This window comes from Lasioglossum baleicum, chromosome 18 (genome assembly GCF_051020765.1).
Source record: "Lasioglossum baleicum chromosome 18, iyLasBale1, whole genome shotgun sequence".
Lineage (NCBI taxonomy): Eukaryota > Metazoa > Arthropoda > Insecta > Hymenoptera > Halictidae > Lasioglossum > Lasioglossum baleicum.
Genome location: NC_134946.1, coordinates 2,734,219 through 2,754,303, shown reverse-complemented (window position 1 = coordinate 2,754,303; position 20,085 = coordinate 2,734,219). Strand labels below are relative to the sequence as shown.

The 20,085-nt window shown below is 38.1% G+C and overlaps 5 protein-coding genes and 1 long non-coding RNA gene across 8 annotated transcripts; 3 read left to right on the top strand and 3 right to left on the bottom strand.

Annotated features, from left to right (window-relative positions):
* The first annotated feature begins 507 nt into the window (after positions 1-507).
* On the top strand, positions 508-5,212 carry Gcs2alpha (glucosidase 2 subunit alpha). 2 transcript variants are annotated; one of them, XM_076443114.1, is made up of 5 exons: positions 508-566; positions 1,032-1,127; positions 1,199-1,606; positions 1,670-3,810; positions 3,882-5,212. In XM_076443114.1, the coding sequence occupies exons 1-5, from the start codon at positions 535-537 to the stop codon at positions 3,992-3,994; spliced, it is 2,790 nt and encodes a 929-aa protein (XP_076299229.1). In that variant the 5' UTR covers positions 508-534; the 3' UTR covers positions 3,995-5,212. The 2 variants fall into 2 exon arrangements, with proteins under 2 accessions (XP_076299229.1, XP_076299230.1); XM_076443115.1 differs by having other exon boundaries at positions 565-670.
* Positions 4,493-9,567, bottom strand: Gphr (golgi pH regulator). The gene is made up of 8 exons (XM_076443116.1): positions 9,056-9,567; positions 8,411-8,574; positions 8,245-8,351; positions 7,623-8,033; positions 7,370-7,551; positions 5,027-5,212; positions 4,789-4,854; positions 4,493-4,719 (listed from the first exon to the last, which is right to left on the bottom strand). Exons 1-8 carry the CDS (start codon positions 9,095-9,097, stop codon positions 4,519-4,521), a joined length of 1,359 nt encoding a protein of 452 aa, XP_076299231.1. The 5' UTR covers positions 9,098-9,567; the 3' UTR covers positions 4,493-4,518.
* Positions 9,568-10,348: 781 nt separating this feature from the next.
* LOC143218117 (uncharacterized) lies at positions 10,349-12,988 on the top strand. Of its 2 annotated transcripts, none has more exons than XR_013010978.1 (3): positions 10,349-11,086; positions 11,879-11,996; positions 12,082-12,988. It is a non-coding gene; the product is annotated as an uncharacterized LOC143218117 (long non-coding RNA). The 2 variants fall into 2 exon arrangements; XR_013010977.1 differs by lacking the exon at positions 10,349-11,086 and adding an exon at positions 11,684-11,819.
* LOC143218114 (putative oligoribonuclease) lies at positions 11,386-14,338 on the bottom strand. Its single transcript, XM_076443118.1, has 5 exons — positions 14,045-14,338; positions 12,670-12,714; positions 11,891-12,052; positions 11,590-11,810; positions 11,386-11,525 (listed from the first exon to the last, which is right to left on the bottom strand). The coding sequence occupies exons 2-5, from the start codon at positions 12,712-12,714 to the stop codon at positions 11,399-11,401; spliced, it is 555 nt and encodes a 184-aa protein (XP_076299233.1). The 5' UTR covers positions 14,045-14,338; the 3' UTR covers positions 11,386-11,398.
* Positions 14,339-15,446: 1,108 nt separating this feature from the next.
* LOC143218115 (histone H3) lies at positions 15,447-17,055 on the bottom strand. Its single transcript, XM_076443119.1, has one exon. It carries the CDS (start codon positions 16,685-16,687, stop codon positions 16,277-16,279), a length of 411 nt encoding a protein of 136 aa, XP_076299234.1. The 5' UTR covers positions 16,688-17,055; the 3' UTR covers positions 15,447-16,276.
* Positions 16,952-19,371, top strand: LOC143218116 (histone H4). Its single transcript, XM_076443120.1, has one exon. It carries the CDS (start codon positions 17,027-17,029, stop codon positions 17,336-17,338), a length of 312 nt encoding a protein of 103 aa, XP_076299235.1. The 5' UTR covers positions 16,952-17,026; the 3' UTR covers positions 17,339-19,371.
* The last annotated feature ends 714 nt before the right edge of the window (positions 19,372-20,085 follow it).

The following is a 20,085-nucleotide window of genomic DNA, read 5'->3' as shown; positions in this document are numbered from 1 at the left end:
TTCTTTATTCGGTCTTGTAATATTTATGAAATAATATGTATCCGATACATTTATTTGTACCCGGTACAGTTAAGTGTTAGGTTAGACGTCTACACGATTTTAATAGATTTCATGGAAACATTTCAAACAAAACTAAGGTTTACATTTACCAGTCCTTTGTTCATGCACCACACCGACGCGTTCTTCTGTATTTTCCGTAGAAAAAAATTAACTCCGCGTTTACCTACTGCGTTAAAAAGATTAAAGAAACCGGTGAGCCCGTTGAAGTTCCAGCCCGCGAAAATTTGAAAATTCTTCTCGCACTTCGACTCGAGTACCTTACCATTCACGGAGAAATAAAGAAAAACCGGAACAGTCGGGAGAAAAAAATGTTTTCCCGATAAATTACCATACTTCCTTCGTAATCGTTTCAATTTTACATGTTTCATTAGCGTTCGGAATGATAAGTTGCCGATGACGATTCAAACGAGCAAAAGCTCCATCTGTAAAATTCGATTGTGCCTCGTTCGAATTAGCAAGAATGCGGTATAGGGAATGTTACTTCTCAACATGGCTTCGTATGTGCGGTAAGTTAATTATTTTCGGTCTTTTAACCTTCAAAATATCAAGTTAGATATTTTCCGCCTGGAAATACCAGTTTCGCCGGACGTTCCGTCATGAACACTTCCCAGTAACGTTCACTCTATTAACGTTTATTCTTTTCCTTGAACAATTATCACGCTGACGTGTCCATGATAACATCGTTTTCAATATACAGCACTTTTTTTCGAACAGTACGACACGCGGCGCTACTTTGCTAGCGACGATTTCTTTGTAGAATCAATATTCTCCATCTGAACCTATTTAAAGATCGATTTCGTCAGTTAGAAGCGTTATAAAGCTCGTTCTACCAGGCTGACATAATACCAGCACTTTTACATCGCTCCTTGCATTTATCCGAAATAAAATCTTCATTAATGTTCATAAAACGAATACTTCGACTATCACTGTTCCATAAGTATGTCTTGTATACTTAGAAATGTGTATTACAGGTCGGGGCTACTGTTCTTGTTAATCTGTTCTCCTCTCTTCGTGAATGCGGTAAATAGAGACACGTTTAAAACATGTGATCAAAGCAGCTTCTGCAGGTAAGTTATACAGCGACATGCTTCTTTTTATATAATATCTAATTCAATTTATTTTCACATTGTGCCGATAGACGCTGCAGAAAAGTTGAACCCGGGAAGTCGCCTTACCAATTGTTAATAGACACAATCGTTTCCAACGATCATAGTGTCTCCGCAGACTTATTTAACAAAGACACAGGTGTTCTGTACGTACTGCAGTTAACTGCGTTAAAGGATAATACGTTCAGGCTTCATATCAACGAAAAGAATCCACTGCATCCGAGATACGAACCTGAATTTGCCCTTCAGGACCAGCCTCAAACAGATCAGTTAACTTTGGCTGAAAAAACTGCGGATCAAGTGACTGTAAAGAGCGGAGCGAACAAAGCCATATTGCACGCTTCGCCGTTCAGGGTAGACGTGTATTCTCAAGATGTGCTAGTCGTGTCTGCGAACGCCAGGGGTCTCATGAGATTCGAACATCACCGTGCAAAGCCCAGGTATGTCTAACAAGAGTTACCCGATACATTGAATTCTGTCTAACTCACAATTTCTTTCGACAGCAAACCGGAACAAGAAGAAAATGCAGAGAACGTTCAAGTCCCAAGCGACAGTCAATTCCCAGGCGACGGAGCAGAAAGTGACGCAGGTGCATGGGAGGAAAACTTCAAGGCTCATCACGACTCGAAACCCTTCGGTCCGGAAGCGATAGCTTTGGATTTCAGTTTTCCCGGAGCGGAACACGCGTACGGTGTGCCGGAGCATGCCGATTCCTTCGCTTTGAAATCAACGAAACAATCTCACCCGTACAGACTGTACAACTTGGATGTGTTCGAGTATGAAACCAACGAGAGAATGTCACTTTACGGAGCGATACCTGTCCTCTACGCCCACGGCAAGGAGAGGACAACCGGCGTCTTCTGGCACAACGCGGCGGAAACGTGGATCGACATTTTGTCAAGCGCCGACAACAACGTGGTAGAAAGCATCGTGAACTTTGTATCCGGCTCTGCGAAGAAGTCCCAAGTTGATGCTCACTTCATGTCCGAGAACGGTGTTCTCGATGTGTTCTTTTTGTTGGGCCCTAAGCCTATGGACGCATTCAAACAATACACCACCTTAACAGGCACCGCGCCGTTGCCGCAAATGTTCGCGCTGGGCTATCACCAGAGTCGTTGGAATTACAACGACCAGGACGATGTTATACAAATCGCGGACAGCTTCGACATGTACGACTTACCGCTGGACGCCATGTGGCTGGACATTGAGTACACCGATAACAAAAAGTACTTCACTTGGGACACACGGAAGTTCTCGAATCCCATCGAAATGATCCACAACTTGACTGCGAAAGGTAGAAAGCTGATTGTCATCATCGATCCGCATATCAAACGCGATTCGAACTATTTCGTTCATAACGACGCGACCAAACTGGGATACTACGTGAAGACGAGAGACGGGAAGGACTACGAGGGTTGGTGCTGGCCAGGATCGTCTTCGTACTTGGACTACTTCGACCCGAAAGTACGAGAGTACTACATAGAGCAGTACAGCTTGGACAAATTCCACGGCACTACCAACGACGTGTATATTTGGAACGACATGAACGAGCCAAGCGTGTTCAACGGGCCCGAGATGACCATGCCCAAGGACCTGGTCCATTATGGTGGCTGGGAGCACAGAAGTCTCCACAACATCAACGGACTCCGTTACCACATGTCCACGTACGACGCTCTGTTCAGAAGATCCGGAGGCTCTCTACGACCGTTCATACTAACAAGATCTTTCTTCGCTGGGTCGCAACGTTACGCGGCTATGTGGACCGGCGACAACGCGGCCGACTGGGACCATTACCGAATCAGCTACCCCATGTGTCTCAGTATGGCCGTAGCCGGTATGTCGTTCTGCGGCGCGGATGTTGGAGGTTTCTTCAAGAACCCAGACTCGGAGCTGTTCATCAGGTGGAACCAGGCTGGAGCTTGGCTTCCCTTCTTCCGTCAGCATTCTCACATCGAGACCAAACGTCGCGAGCCATGGACGTTCAACGAGGAAACCGTCCAAATCGTTCGAGAAGCGTTCAGAATGAGATACTCGTATTTACCGCTTTGGTACACGCTCTTCCGAGAACACGAGGTGAACGGCACTCCAGTCGTGCGACCCTTGTGGACTCACTACCCCGCCGAGACAGATACCTACACCATCGACGATGAGATACTCGTCGGAGACTCCATTCTCGTACATCCAGTTTTTCAACCGTCTACCACCGACGTTAACGTTTACTTCCCTGGCGAGGGCAAAGTCACTTGGTACGATATAGATACCATGCAACCCTATGCCCAAGCAGGGTCCGTTAACATTCCTGTGACCCTTCACAAAATTCCGGTGTTCCAACGAGGCGGTTCTATAATTCCACGCAAGATGAGAATACGTCGCAGCACGGTCCCCATGAAGAACGATCCGTACACTTTGATAGTCATCGCCGATTCCGATGGCAAAGCGAACGGCACGTTGTACATCGACGACGAATCCAGCTTCGAGTACCGCCACGGAAAATATCTGTATTTGAAGTTCAATTTAGAAGGGAACAAGCTGACGTCGTCGTTCATAGATAAATTAGCTTCGTATCGAACGGAAAGTTGGTTGGAGAGAGTGGACATTGCCAATCCGTCACGAGGCGTGACGTCTGCCGTGTTGACATCGCGCAGTAAGTAATTTGTAATTTAAATGTTATGATCGACTGTTCGAATTTGTTTACTGAATTATTTTCTGTTTTAGCTTTGGGAAAAGTTACCTTGGAAGCCAAATACAATCCAAATAATAACGTATTAACCGTGCGGAAGCCAGGTGTAAATATGGGGGAGGAATGGACGATCGAATTAATTAACTAGAATCACAGAACTATCCATCGTAACCTTAGTAATTATACAATAATGCCAGTTTTCTTTTTATCCGCGCATTTCTTTTCAGCTGTCTGTGATCAGGGGGACATTGTATACTATAAACGGAGCGAATACAACCTAGAGATATATATATTATGTAAACGGCATACTTATTACTTTAGCGAATTGAGAAAAGATCTTTTCTGTTTACTCGAGTGGTTGGCAGTAACGAGAATCGTTGTACGATCGCTGAAGCTTTATAATCATAAACGTCATCTTTGATAAAATAATTAAATGTATTAGAAATAGAAGCGTCATAAACATGTTTCTAAAAAAATATATTTAGATTCTTTCTTGATCTATATATCGAATCCTGTATTGCCTATATATTTCGTAATTTTGCCCGTCTTCATCTACGGATGTATTCCCGAACGAAAAATTGATTTAGTCGTAGAATATTCTGTTATTAAGGATCGGTGAAGAAAAAATGCGTGAGTCTTGGCCGTATTTCATTAAAAAACATTTTTATTATGTTAAACACGTTCCGCCGGTGCTTGCTTATGTGCTAAATACAAAAACACTATAGAAGATAATGCGGACACCAAGAAGATTACGTCGAACCATCTATGATAAAAATTAAATTGTAATTCTCCTAGTACTTGGGTGATTATAATACGGTATTCCGCTGGCATATTCATTCGCATTAGAAGTACAGAAGATACGAAATACATACCCTACAAAGAAACAGAGCGTTAACAAACATATCTACAAAATATTTACGTTAGAGAAGAGCTGATTCTTACCATTATCTGGGCAAGTATAAGTACAATAATATTCGACGATTTACTGCTCGATATAGCATAAAAAAACTGAAATAGAACGGAATAAGATTAGCCGCCTAATAAGCATTTTCTAAGACTGATGATCCAACGACGTATCGATCGTATTTTACAATGTTGATGTAACATGTACATACCACATTATACTTAATAAATATCGAAGACCACTCTATCAGAATAAGAAGCTGTTACTTGAGCATACCTTCGTGAGAGTTAGTAGTAATCCACGGATGGAGGTCAATACGATACAACCAACGAGGTAAAACGAAATGTGTTGCGACCAAAACGTCACGTCGATGTTAAATCCCATCCAGTGAACAGCAATTTCAATCGCCCTTGTTACGGGATCCTTTTTACCCACGCGATCGAAAACAATATTGATCGTCGACTGAAAAGCGAAAATTCCACGCATGAAAATATTACATGGATAACCAAGCATCCTGCGTGCAGGGCCGGCCATCTGGGGGGTGCGGCGGATGCTATGCGTATTTTCAATTTCAATTTTAATTTCGACTTCAATTTTTCAATTTCATTTCGTTCAAATCAACTTTAATTTCAATATCAACCCATCAACTTCCATTTCAATATCGACCCTTCAATTTCAATTTTTCAATTACAACGTAAATTTTTCAACTTCAATTTCAATATCAACTCTTCAACTTCATTTTCAACTTCAATTTTTCAATTTCACTTCGTTAATTTCAATTTCAGCTCTTCCATTTCAACATCAATTTTTCAATTTCACTTCGTTAATTTCAACTCTTTAATTTCAACGTCAATTTCAATATTAACCCCTCAACTTCAACTTCAGCACTTCAATTTCAATTCGTAAATTTCAAATCTTCAATTTCATTTTCAACGTCAATTTTTCAATTTCAATTCGTTAAATTGAACTTTTCAATTTCAACATCAATTTTTCCATTTCAACTTCATTTTCAATTTCAATTTTTCCATTTCAACTTGAATTTTAACTCTCCCATTTCAACTTCAATTTCAACTCTTCCATTTCAACTTCAGTTTTTCAATTCCTAGTACTCAGTACTAAGACGTTAGCGTTTACTTGCTAGTATAAATTGAAGAGTTGAAATTGAAAAATTCACGTTGAAATTGAAAAATTGAAGTTGAAATTGAAAAATTGACGTTGAAAATGAAATTGAAGATTTGAAATTAACGAATTGAAATTGAAAAATTGACGTTGAAAATGAAATTGAAGATTTGAAATTTACGAATTGAAATTGAAAAATTGACGTTGAAATTGAAAAATTGAAATTGAAGTGCTGAAGTTGAAGTTGAGGGGTTAATATTGAAAGTGACGTTGAAATTAAAGAGTTGAAATTAACGAAGTAAAATTGAAAAATTGATGTTGAAATGGAAGAGTAGAAATTGAAGTTGAAATGGAAGAGTAGAAGTTGAAGTTGAACTGGAAGAGTTGAAATTGAAGTTGTAATGGGAGAGTTAAAATTGAAGTTGAAATTAAAGTTGAAGGGTTTATATTGAAATTGAAGAGTTGATAATTGAAATTGAAGTTGATCAATTGAACGATCAATTGATCGATTGAAATTAACGAATTGAAATTGAAAAATTGACGTTGAAATTGAAAAATTGAAATTGAAGTGCTGAAGTTGAAATTGAGGGGTTAATATTGAAAGTGACGTTGAAATTAACGAAGTGAAATTGAAAAATTGATGTTGAAATGGAAGAGTAGAAATTGAAGTTGAAATGGAAGAGTAGAAGTTGAAGTTGAACTGGAAGAGTTGAAATTGAAGTTGTAATGGGAGAGTTAAAATTGAAGTTGAAATTAAAGTTGAAGGGTTGATATTGAAATTGAAGAGTTGATAATTGAAGTTGATCAATTGAACGATCAATTGATCGATTGAAATTAACGAATTGAAATTGAAAAATTGACGTTAAAAATGAAATTGAAGATTTGAAATTTACGAATTGAAATTGAAAAATTGATGTTGAAATGGTAGAATAGAAATTGAAGTTGAAATTAAAGTTGAAATTGAAAAATTGAAGTTGAAAATTATGTTGAAGAATTGATATTGAAATTGAAATTGATGTTAGCGTTTACTTACTCGTGTAACGTCTTAGTACGACAGTAATGGTGTTTTAAAGTTATTTAAATTGAAATATCTCGTCAACTACTAACTTTTCGACATACATAGGTTTGTACTTTTTTATAAGGAATGTCCTGCTGCATCGATTGATGTATTAAAAAAACCTCACTCCATTTAAAAAAAATATCAATGACCTTGAAATCTCATTAAAAAAATGACCTCGAAAATTTTTTCCCTTACACCGTTACATGTGGCCCTGCAAACAGTGTGTAACTTTATCCTAAGAAGGTTTTTTGTACATCGAAAGGTAACGGAGGTATTTAGGTGTTCTGTTTCTTCGGACTCGCCCTGTATTTGTAAATTTTTTTTACTTTACAAAAAATTTAGGGCCCCAAATGCCAAATGGTTTCTTGCACCCAGGCCCCTTTATAGAGAAGGCCGGCCCTGCCTGCGTGGTCTTTTAATCGATCAATGTTAACACGTACAATAAATATCTTCCAAGTACAATAACCAGAGAAAAAGTATCCCAAAACGTTGAAATATTTTCCTTGCCAAGTAGCCGCCCATTCCAAACGTTCCCTCGCGTTCTGAATGTCGTGCGCCTCTAGAAACAGTTGCCGGGACAATTCTTCCAAGGCGGTCACTTCTGTTTGCAACTGTTTGATACCTAAACGATCACACTATTATGCAACGCGTTATTCCATCTTTCGAGAACATTCGACAGATAACAAAACATACTTTCTTGATTACTCTTAGCACCGCTCAAAGGGCCCAACATGCCCCACAGTCTAGACCGTGCTTCGGTATGTCCTACAACTTCTCCCTTCTTAGCTAGTGCTATTCTCTTCTTCTTAGCGACGATCATATCCATTGTTTGCAGTAATCTTTTCTCTATGGCCTGCACGTCGGTATATGTTACAGGCCTCATGAAGTAGGCCATAGAGGTGTACGGATAATTTACAGCACCGAATCCTGATAACAGCGCCATCACAGTTACTCCGATTACTCCGATTCGGCTGACACCCTGTTCGATAGACAGTAGGCCTTTCTTTGGACTTAGGATTGGAAATGGGTCTCCCACTTTCCAGAACAGATACAGATAAAAGAGATATACAACGACTGTTAACGGCCTTATTAGTTTCAGTCTTACTGCAGGAAAAACATGAAGTTAGCGATGATAACAGACAATATCGGTAGAATCGTTGGACCAAAGATCTTCATGCAAACTCCAATTTCTTTCGCCGAGCAAAGCATAATTTCTATTAATGTTCTATCGACATTTTCTTATATTTCAAAACTTGTACAAGCGATAAGTGCATAAAAATCTGCGGTCCTGTGATCATTCGTGATTAATACGTACCGAATCTTACATTACTGATAATAAAATATGCTATATAAAATGGAATCAACACAATTACCATAAATAGGAGCATATAGAGACCGACGTTCCAATGAAAATATCTAGAACTGAATGAAACGTGGCGTCAAGAAATGTTACTCGATCGGACAAGATAACGCTTGCTTACCTAGAATCAAGGACTCCTACTATTTCGAAAATAATTAGCTCGAACATAGTACAGGACAGTGAGAATGTTGTGGAAAAAATTAACTGCACTAATCTGTGATGGACTTCGTAATCTCGAAACAATTTTTTTACAAAAAACACCCATCCTCCTAAGAAGAAGATGACCTGGAATGCGTAACACGAATGAATGAGAAAAGACTCGCACAGCTTCGACAATACACAATCTAGTTACACAAAGATTAACTAAAAACACATAGCAATTTGTCAAATAAACCACACAATTCGAAACCACCAATTTATTGCGGCAGCATGAATACAATCGGTATACATTACATGTAAATATACAATTTGCTATCATATTTAATACATTAACGACGAATTTATCACGAAGACCAATTCCGACTGCAGTCAATCTTAGAACACTATTGAACGATCGAACTTTTTCATTGGAATATCGTACAATATTTAGTTAGAAATCTAGGATTTTGGACGTTTTATTTGCAGCGAGGATAATGCATCGTCAACTGCGACAACGGTTACAATTGTTGAATCTTTCGAATGTGAAAAATTAATCGTTCATAACCTAATTGTGTAACGTCTATGAGTACCGGCATATGTATGAATACTAGAGGAAATAAATTTACACCTGCGTAACAAGAATCACGAACGTATCCTCCAAGAAACCCATGTTTTAACCACGTGGCACGCACTTCGCATCGCGAAGAGTCGAATTGCTGTCTTAAAATTTGACAGGACCCAACAATAAAAACAATCTATGGGTAGCGTAATGGTGTCACGAAAAGTGCCACATGCGCCAACGTGAGCGGTCATTTTTCCTGTTCTTGATTATTTCATTGAAAATCGGATTTGAACCACATTTACATTGCAAAATAAATCATTCCAATATTTTCAACAACATATTTTTTCCCATAATTTTTGTCCTGGAGTCCCATAACATCCCAGACAGCACAGTCTGACCGAGCCTACCGCCGGACCCAGCTAGCAGAGCCCCTGCCCGGCAGGTTACGGGCAAACACAATGCTTGGAGCAGCGTTGAGACCAAGACAGGCCGATTTAGCCGGGCCCCTGTGCACAAAATGGCACGATTTTCACCTGCCGGGGGCTCGAGCCCAGGGCCTGTCGGCCGGGCTGGGATTCAGCCTGTTTTTGAGAGGGCAGCACGGTATCACACTAATGTGGCCAATCAGTGCTTCGATTGAGCCCAACTTTTCTCGCGCATGCGCGACACAGGGCGGGTCGCATCAATGTGGCAGTACTTTGCAAATGCGTAGCAGTCTCCCTTGTTACCGACAAAAGTATAATAAGTTAATAAATAAGACCTTTGAGGGCGATTGCTGCCTAGATTGACCTTTATCTGGCGTTTTTGACTACTGAAAAAACCCGTGTTTGTATTATCACGCAATGAGAACGCGAATCCCGCACCCTTGCAATCTTGCAAATCGGCTGAATCCTAGCACGGCCGGCAGGCCCTGGGCTCGAGCCCCCGGCAGGTGAAAATCGCGCCATTTTGTGCACAGGTGCCCGGCTGAAATCGAGCCGGTGTGCCGTCTGGGATTATCTACATAAATATACATATACATAAAATATGTATTTATATATAATTGTAAATAGCTCAAGAATCGAAAAACATTTTCGATTTTTCGTAATGCGGGTTTTCTCGTAAATTAGGGAAAAGGTGTAAAGAAAAATTTAATTCTTCTAAAAATTTTTATTTATTTTAGTATAAATATACTTCGTATTTATTTTCTCGTACACATATACATTAGAATTAAAAAATTGACTTATTCTATAAAGTTTACAGTAGATTACAATGATTCGAGCGTACGTATCCTCAGCTCGCATTCGAGTTTTCCTGTAAAGATTCCTTGATGGATGTGTTCAGATGTGTTGTTACTGGTTATTGTTACTCAGAAATGTGATTTGCTGGAAAAGCATTGCTTTTACTGAACGAACTAAATATTTTTCTTACTTCATTTTCTCGAGCATTTCTCTGTACTAAATTTTTAAATTCTTTCGGCGCAACGGTTCGATCGTTTATTACGAATTATAAAGCTTATAACATTACTTTACAGACGCGATTCAAATAAATCTTGAAAAAGATCCAAATTACATTGAAACGTTGATTTTTTTTGACAATTAGCAAAATTGCTTTATAATTCGTAATAAACGATCAAACCGTTGCGCCGAAAGCATTTAAAAATTTATTAACAGCAAATACGATCGATAGAAGAAACATGTTTCTCTGTACCTTTGAAGAATACGTTCCAGTGGAGTTTATATTTAGAATATTGAAAGGAATGAACGCTGTTCTCAAACTGATTGAACAGTCAGACTGTCAATCCTGACTGTGATCCTGACTTCAATCAAAATAAATTCATGTAAATTTGCTCCGTGAGATGTCGGTAACAAATTCTGATGATTATAAAAATTATTTTCGAATGGACGAAAGCCTATTGAAGACTGTTAAATAGTTTCTCCTCCACTTCCTGTGATTGAAGCTCGGATTTCGAATTTCCAAATATCTGAAAATCCGTCAGTCCATTTCATCAATCCGCCTTTTACGATCAATCCGAATGTCAATCTTCGACGTGACTGTCATTCCGATTGACCGTGTAGGCGTAGGGTCCGCTTAAAAATATAAATAGGAGGGGAGAAAGTAAGGCAATTGTTTACTTGTTATGTGTGCTTTATCTGTTACAAACAAAACAAAATACATTCTATGCGTTGTATATGTATAGGTTCTGTTTCGCTGCGTCTATAATTAAAATTAGAGTCTATATTTTTTCATTCATCGATTCTTTCATTTATTGCTTCCTGCTCGTCGTTCATTTGTATAAGGTGCTTATAAATATGTCAATAATTTATATTATGCTGTGACAATCGTCCTGATCCATATTCTGTAAAATCTGATATATTTTTCAAAAAATTACGATTTCACTTGTAGATCTCGTAAATGGAATGTGGCCTATCAAGGAGCTAAAAATATATTCTCTTGGTAGTACTTCAGTTCTTGTATACTCTCTTTTATATCTTGTAAAGCTCTGTGACAGAGTTTCTTTCTAGGTACATTTTTATAAGTCAAAGGATTCCACCTTCTACAAGTAAATGTCATATTATATTCGAGCAACATGGTTGTAATTGAAATATAAGTAACACAACCTTGCAAGTTCTTTAATCGTGCTGACATCAATGATTCTGTAATGTAAAAAGCTAACGACCGATGGCATGTGTTTCCTCAAAAACATACTATCCATGTAGACTGTGTTACCAGCTAGCGGACAAACTCCCTCCGATATATATGTCTTCAAAAAATCAAGCAACATTCGCTCGGCTTCTTTTAGGCTGACTTTACTGGACTTCGACTCTTTTACCAATCCTGTCTAACAAATGTAAGCATGCCCGTTATCAGAAGAAAAGCTTAACTGAAACAATTGTTTGCTTCTCGCAGAAATCCTCTTACTTTCTCATGGTAATTCATGCACCATTCATCCATATCGCTTAATACCGCATCCAACTGGTTAATCACAACACTAAATTCTCTACTGATTACATTTACATCTTTGTCGGTAATTAGACAAGCGACTTCCAGTATTGTATCTTTCTCTATGTTGAGACCTGTTAACTGAAGGTAAAAATACTTTTTCATTACAGGTAAAGAAGTCGAATGAGTACAGTTTGTCAAATCTAGCTGCGCGGTTGACCAAAACTTAGGAGTGCGCAAACAAAAAGGAAGATCGCAGTTGACGAGAGAAGAACGCAACGTATGAACAGTGAGGTACACACCTCGTCGAAAGCGTGCACTGTCCATTATTTCTTACAGCAGTTTTTAAAATTATTTGGTCCCCTCGGGGTTTCAAATCCATTTACCATGCTCCCTCTCTTCCACTCTCACCACTATCGCCTAGTTTCAGCGGGACCTACAGTTTATAAAGGTGGGTTCCGAACCAACTTGGCGCACCACAGTTTTTAAAAAGGCACATGGAATATTTCCAGAGGTGCCGGCGATTGAACCTGCGACCATGGAGTCCGCAGGCGCTCGCTTCACCCACTGAGCCACTGTGCACCCATCTTACAGCAGTAAACATACAAAACAACTGTTTATATGTTTGTGCGAATACACTTCTGTCGTTGCGAGGTTCCGTCTATTTACCAATGCGCAGCGGAGACATTTCCCCTTGCGGGGGACGTTCAGCCGCACAGCTAGATTTGACAAGCTGTAGATAGATTTTTATAACTTACCTCTGTGTCTATCCAGACAATGCGACCGTCGCAGGAGCTATCCATCTGTTTTTATAAACATTTAAATAAAATGCACTGTTTTATACCAATTATATTGCCAACACTTTGTTGTATTCCGGATGAGGGTTAATAAACGTTGTAGGACATTGTAGTTTTACGATAAACAAAACACTAGTTTATTAACGAAACACATCGACTATAACTCCGGTCACAAAGTAAGAGAAGCGCATTACAAAGTATAATTCGTCGAAAATCTGACAATTTGTGATAGACAGGGATGCAAACATGTAAGGTCTTATATACGAGGGTAGTCCCAGAAGTACCCGACGTTAACATATAGCTGGCGGTTGTTAAAAAGAAGTACAATCTTTATAAAGTTTAAGTTTGAAGTCTGAATACGCTACGTTGTTTAGTATTTGTTCGACAGCCACCAATAGCGTTTAGCGAGAAAGAAAGTGTTGTTCCATCGGGACAATGCACCAGTTCACACATCCGGTATCGCGGTGGCCAAAATCAATGAGTTAAAGTTCGAATTGCTTACTCACGTACCCTATTCGTCAGATTTAGCCCCCTCAGATTATTTTCTCTTTCAAAACTTGAAAAAATGGCTCGGTGGTAAAAGATTTGCTAACAATGAACAGGTGGAGTCTGCGGTTGATGGCTATTTTGAGAAGCTCGACGGATCTCACTATAAACAGGGTATCGAAGCTATTGAACATTGCTGGGAAAAGTGTATCGAGCTAAAAGGAGACTACGTTGAGAAAAAAGTTATTTTGTCCCAAATCTTTTGTGTTTTCTTTGGTAGGTCGGATACTTCTAGGACTACCCTCCTAGCTGTGCCAAGAAAATACAAAGAACCCATTTCAGTCTTTTGCGAGAACTTATATACATAGATAATAGTCCCTTAAAGGGAGAGGGAGCGTGGACGATTACAACGATGTGTCATAGTGCTGATTTTGAGTAAATGGTGACTGGTCGAGGTTTACTGTTGAAAACGTCTTCGTTACTATCTATCATACAGTAAATTAGTTGGTCATCCAACAATTTGTAATAGAATTGAAGAAACTGATGCCAAAACCAGGCCAGTGTGCTTTTTAGTAAAGCTGCACTGGTTTTACATATTGTTATATATTGCAGACTGTTCGGGGCATGAATTACAAAGTTTTTGAAATCTGAATTTACCCAAGGTCTTCAATTACAAGCTTCGCTAAAGATACATTTACATTATGTTTGTGATGTGAGCATATGGGTTTGCACCGTAACCTCTAAATACGATTTCTACTATACTACAATAAAAATATGAAATAAATAAAGTATACATCGAGCTATACGGACAAATAACAAATACTGTCACTAAATGTATTTATATATTTACCGTGGAATTTCAATAAATTCTTCGATTAACACTGATCAATTTGTACTTCCTGAAATTAGATAACCTACTTACAATGAAAATTTCGAGTATTTAAATATAAATATGTCTCTGGTCAAATCTGGTGTAAATACATTGTAAATACATTGTACATATCTGGTAAATATGTGATACAGACATATGTATTTCCTTTCTAAATATGTATATTTATGTATTTACATATGTATTTATTTAGTAATGTCAACACAGAACATGCACGATGTGTCAACTGTCAAAGTCAGAAATGATTGGTTGAAGTATTTAATTATTGAAATGTACAAAGTGCAAGAAACATAAATAAACTTGATACTTAATTATTAACAAAAATTTTATTTTATTGGAATAATTCTAAATATATATGCTCTGCACGGGGGTGCAGAATTTCCCGCGTTTTTGTCGGCCATGTGTAAATATTTATATATAAAACGCGGGAAATTCTGCATCCGCGTGCAGAGCAGTATTTAGAATTATTCCAACAAAATAAAATTTTTGTTAATAATCAAATATCAAGTTTATTTATATTTCCTGCACTTTGTACATTTCAATAATTAAAGAGAAGCCTACTTCGACCATTTACCATATAACAATCATTTCTGACTCTGACACATCGTGCATGTTCCGTGTTGACATTACTAAATACATATATGTATATAAATATACATATTTAGAAAGGAAAAACATATGTCTGTATCATATATGATAATATATACACTGCGGATCTTTATGCAAAATAAAAAATGTTTGCATTGATTGCAGGGCACAGGAGTCAAATAAAAATTGTATTCTTCTTTTAATTATACGTTGATGTCCTTAAATATTTTTAACATGTCCACTGCTTTAAATTGAACGTGTACATTTTTGTCATAAATGCATAAAATCCGCAGTCTAATCATAAATTTACCAGATATGTACACTAGAGAATTCCCGCGTTTTTGTCGGCCATGTGTATATATATAAAACGCGGGAAATTCTGCACCCGTGATTGCTTCCCGCCATTTTCTTGTTCTACCAATTTTTACATGTAATTGCACAATATCTTTATACAGAACAGTATTTAGAATTATTCCAATAAAATCTTGTTAATAATCAAGTACCAAATTTATTTATATTTCTTGCAATTTGTGTATTTTAATAACGGTTGAAGAATTTCCCGCGTTTTGTCGGTCATGTATATATATAAAACGCGGGAAGTTCTTCATCCGCGGTTGCTTCCCGCCATTTTCTTGTTCTACCTACATAATTTATTTTCGACCTCGTGACTCGTGATCAAGAAATAGGACTGTTTTTGCATCGTTTATCTATTTAACTATATTTATCTTGTGTCACTCATCCCTCCAAATCTATCCTAATACCTTAAATCAACTATTACCTCTTCTTCTCTTCGTTTGGTCATTTCTTTTATTCTTCTGTCGATACTCCTATATATGTATTTATATGTATAAGCTATTTCTCCTGCCTCTTTTATCTTGTATTTCCTCTGTCCCATAATAATAGTAGCAAGGGAATATTTAAACGGGAATTATTGGCAAATGCAGCTGTAGATTATGTTTCCAATAAAAATCAATGTTTCATGACACCTGTCATTTGTTTTGACACATCTTTCAATTTTTAGGTTAATCTAATTATTACGGATTATAATACTATTTTTCCAATTTCATCCACTGATCGAAATCAATTTTATTTCAGTTGAATATCAACCCATTGTAAAAGTAAGATGAAAAAGAAACAAGTTATGCTGGAAGCAATGAAGAACGATGGCTCCAATAATTTTAAGCTCACGCATACAGGGAAAGGAAAGCTCGAAAAATCCAGAGACTATCTGAACACTCAAAATAAAAATAAAAAGTAATATTTTTAATTTACTGTTCAATGTAATCTAGTTTTTTGATAATAAATGTAGCGTTCTATATTTATTTTCGTTTGCTACTATTATTATGGAACAAAGGGGGAGTATTATTTTTTCAATACTTGTATTTATTTTCTCTCTGTACACCATCACAGTTCTCTCTGTAGACTAGCCTACACTTAAAAATTGTAACTAGACAATCACAGTAATAATCACGGTAAAAACGTAACGAATAAATTTCTCATTTTCGATTGGGATATCAGGAAAAGGTGAATCGAGATTGTTCCTTCGATTAAATATTAGTGGCCCTGAAAAGGGCCGTTTTTGTCAATGCTGCTGTTCGGAGTAAATTAAGCTCTCTCTCCGCGGATTCGTCGTGCCAGCTGGATGTCCTTAGGCATGATGGTCACACGCTTGGCATGAATAGCGCAGAGATTGGTGTCCTCGAAGAGACCTACGAGATACGCTTCGCTGGCTTCCTGGAGGGCCATGACGGCGGAGCTTTGGAAGCGGAGATCGGTCTTGAAGTCCTGAGCGATTTCACGGACAAGTCGTTGGAAGGGCAGCTTCCTGATCAGAAGTTCAGTGCTCTTCTGGTATCTACGAATTTCTCGGAGTGCTACTGTTCCGGGACGGTAGCGATGAGGCTTCTTCACTCCTCCGGTTGCAGGTGCACTCTTGCGAGCGGCCTTTGTCGCCAATTGTTTGCGGGGAGCTTTCCCGCCCGTCGATTTTCTTGCAGTCTGCTTGGTACGAGCCATCGTGTACCGTATTGCTTGTAGTATGTATACACAAAGTATACCAGTCAAACGAACTTTGTACAGTCTATCTCAGTTTATCTGCGAATGAAAATAATGTGAATAATGTGATCGGACGCCGAAAAAGACCGCTTATATGGTCTGCGGTGCGCCAGTTGCCCGCACCCGATTGGCTCGTCACGCGGTGGTGGGGCAACGCCGAACGAACAGATGTGACGAGTGGAGCCGTGGTGGGGGGAACCGGGTTTCAAACATATAAGCGACCGCCGGAAGTTTTTCGGGGCATACGTATTTCGTTGATCCCAGTTGATCCTCACAGTCGAAGCCACGTTTTGATACAAGATGACTGGACGCGGAAAGGGTGGAAAGGGTTTGGGAAAAGGAGGCGCCAAGAGGCACAGGAAAGTGTTGCGTGATAACATCCAAGGCATCACCAAGCCCGCCATTCGCAGATTGGCGAGAAGAGGTGGCGTCAAGCGAATCAGCGGTTTGATCTACGAAGAGACGCGCGGTGTCTTGAAAGTGTTCCTTGAAAACGTTATCCGAGACGCCGTCACCTACACCGAACACGCCAAGAGGAAGACCGTGACGGCCATGGACGTCGTGTATGCTCTGAAACGCCAGGGCAGAACTCTCTACGGTTTTGGAGGCTAAATAGATGTTGTCGGCGAACGACGATTTACAACGTTGGAAAATACAATCGGCCCTTTTCAGGGCCACCAAATTGCTTAAACGTGTGGCATCTTTCAGTTTCTTCTAAAAATAGTGTTCGTATAAGTATAAGTTCTTCGAGCAAGACGAATCAACTCGTCTCTTACCTCTGTGATTATTTACATACCTTCTTACTGTTCCTTGTGTTATTAACCCTTCAACAGGAAATTCAATTTATCTTCAATGTAAATAGTTTGTAGCGACCGCTAATCGTATATTCTAAAGTAAATTCACATATCTGTGTTCATAGAGAAAGAAACAAATTTTACAGTTTATTTTAGAAGCATCTTTATTCATTCAATAATTCAAAAATAGAAAACGTTAGAGTTAAATCTGATTTCATTTAAACAAACTCTTATTTTGATAATGAGAAGTTAATCAATATGTATGTATATTATTGTGACAATAGTTTTGTCACATTAAGTATCTGTGTTCATAGAGAAAGAAACAAATTTTACAGTTCATTTAGAAGCATCTTTATTATTTCAATCATTCAAAAATAGAAAATGTGAAACCCCGTTCATATTTGACCGGTCGTGGTACGGTTAGAGTTGAGTCTGATTTCATTTATATGTACAAACTCTAATTTTGATAATATTATTGTAACAATAGTTTTGGTAGAATACATATAGAGCGGTGCGTCCCCCACTGAAATTTTAGTAGGCATAGAAATGTTTACGTGCGAAGTATGGCTTATGGTTTAAATTTTAACGGCCACAGTCGTTATTCAAAATATCCTGAACCTGTAGATATGAACATAGGCTGGGTATTTCCAACGCTGCCCTTTATGATCGTTTTCAGTAGCCATAATATAAATATAAACACAGAATTTAAGAATACAAATGGTCGTTGACGGTTCTCATTCTTCCTTTTCACTGTGTTTCTTATTATATTCTTATTATTATTATAACTACCTGAATTTTATTATTATAACAACTTGAATTATTCAAGCGATTAACAGAGACTATACATTTAAAGAACAAAGCTTGACAAAAATGACTGGTTCCAGGTTTTTTATTTTACAATTAGAAAAATAATAAAACTGATTTCATAAGAGACGATTGTATATGTAGATATAGGAGCCGCACAAAGTCTAAATAAAATCAATCTTGTCATTTTTATAAAGGAATATGTTACCTTTAAGACTCGGTAGAGTTAACCCTTTGCACTCGAAGCAATTTTAATTCGAAAATCAAGACATTTCTTTCAACCCAAATCATTTTATTTATTCTATGTAATCTTTCTTACATTGTGCACATCAAAAACCAGTTTCCTCATGTAACAGTTGAGCTCTTCACAATTTATAGAAAACACACGAATTTAATAATATTAAAACTGTTTTGAATAATGGTGTGGCAATTTTTACTGGCGTCTCAGACTCGCCATTCGAGTGCAAAGGGTTAAATTACCCTAGTAGAGCATTTATGCAATTTTCTGCAAAATAATATACAATTCAAAAAAAGTAAGTGCCGCTAGTTCAATAAAAAAACACACTTTTGCTAATGTTTATAGATAAAAGCTATTGAAAACCAGCGTTGTGCAGAATTACAATTGAATTACTCCAGGAATTATAATCAAATGTAATTAAATTAGCACAACTGTTGAAAACACACTTCGAAAAAATTGTTTCATTTTGGTCCAACTTTTTCATCAATTTTTTCGAAAACCGTTTGTCTTACGAAAAAAAGTAATACGACATAAAAGACGCAGCCTGTCCAGATCTACAGGTTTTGTTTAACATATTTTTCGATGCGGTAAACGGTTTAGACGATATTCGAGGAAAACTATTTGATGAGCATTTCATTAATTATTTTAATGTTTAAGAGCTCTGGGGCACGTTTTTCTATCATCCGATCGAGATCAAACTTTACACAGATTTGTTTTTTAATAATTTGGAACAATTCTGGGGTATATGAACAAGAAAGAACAGACCGTTAGTTCACTTCTGATTTCTCGATAATGCAAAGACGGGGTTTTTTAGTAGTCAGAACCGCTGGATGAAAGATTAATCTATGTAGGACGCTGTTTGCCTCAAAAGTCATTCTTTTACATTTCCGAGCAATGGTTTTGCAATATTCGGCTGCATGTTGCCCGTCGGAGAGGTTAGAACGCCGGCGTGACTGCAGCGTCATTTGACGGGCAACATGCAGCCAAATATTGCAAAGCCATTGCTCGGAAACGTAAAAGAAGGACTTTTAGGGCAAACAGCACCCTTTAGATTGATCTTTCATCGGTTTTGACTACTAAAAAACCCCGTCTTTGCATGATCGAGAAATCAGAAGTGGAATCCCGGAACCTTGCAATCCTCGCGTACGTATACGTGGTCTTGCGGTGTGTGAGTGTGTACCCTAGCAGCGTGTGTGTTCACGCGCGAGCGTCGTCTGTTCGAAGAGACTTCAAACTGATTCCGTTCAAAGGATGCATCTTGGATGCATCGTAAAACCCTCCGTGCGAATAAGGAACTGTCAAATGTCAAACTGAGGTCTTTCGAGCACAGCACGCGATTCTCCCATGTTTACATTACATTACAAACATTTACATTTACATTACATTACAAAAACTTTATCTAGAAAAGTTGTATGGTTTGAAGGGATACATTATGTAATTCATATACATACATCTGTACTCCCTCTGTTCCATAATAATGTTTAGTAGCAGTTGATGAATTTAATTTGTCCCATATTAATAAT

What these genes read in the sequence shown, in the direction of transcription:
- LOC143218114 (XM_076443118.1), bottom strand. Translation starts at nt 12,714, where the DNA reads ATGGATAGCTCCTGCGACGGTCGCATTGTCTGGATAGACACAGAG. An exon ending in TTGTCTGGATAGACACAGAG is followed by an intron (nt 12,053 to 12,669) that starts GTAAGTTATAAA and finishes TTTTACCTTCAG; the next exon opens with TTAACAGGTCTCAACATAGA. An exon ending in ACGATTAAAGAACTTGCAAG is followed by an intron (nt 11,526 to 11,589) that starts GTTGTGTTACTT and finishes ATTTACTTGTAG; the next exon opens with AAGGTGGAATCCTTTGACTT.
- Gcs2alpha (XM_076443114.1), top strand. Translation starts at nt 535, where the DNA reads ATGTTACTTCTCAACATGGCTTCGTATGTGCG. An exon ending in GATCAAAGCAGCTTCTGCAG is followed by an intron (nt 1,128 to 1,198) that starts GTAAGTTATACA and finishes TTGTGCCGATAG; the next exon opens with ACGCTGCAGAAAAGTTGAAC. An exon ending in TGCCGTGTTGACATCGCGCA is followed by an intron (nt 3,811 to 3,881) that starts GTAAGTAATTTG and finishes TTTCTGTTTTAG; the next exon opens with CTTTGGGAAAAGTTACCTTG.
- Gphr (XM_076443116.1), bottom strand. Translation starts at nt 9,097, where the DNA reads ATGGGTTTCTTGGAGGATACGTTCGTGATTCTTGTTACGCAG. An exon ending in TATCAGTAATGTAAGATTCG is followed by an intron (nt 8,034 to 8,244) that starts GTACGTATTAAT and finishes TTTTTCCTGCAG; the next exon opens with TAAGACTGAAACTAATAAGG. An exon ending in GTACTTGGAAGATATTTATT is followed by an intron (nt 5,213 to 7,369) that starts GTACGTGTTAAC and finishes TTCGCTTTTCAG; the next exon opens with TCGACGATCAATATTGTTTT.
- LOC143218115 (XM_076443119.1), bottom strand. Translation starts at nt 16,687, where the DNA reads ATGGCTCGTACCAAGCAGACTGCAAGAAAATCGACGGGCGGGAAAGCT.
- LOC143218116 (XM_076443120.1), top strand. Translation starts at nt 17,027, where the DNA reads ATGACTGGACGCGGAAAGGGTGGAAAGGGTTTGGGAAAAGGAGGCGCC.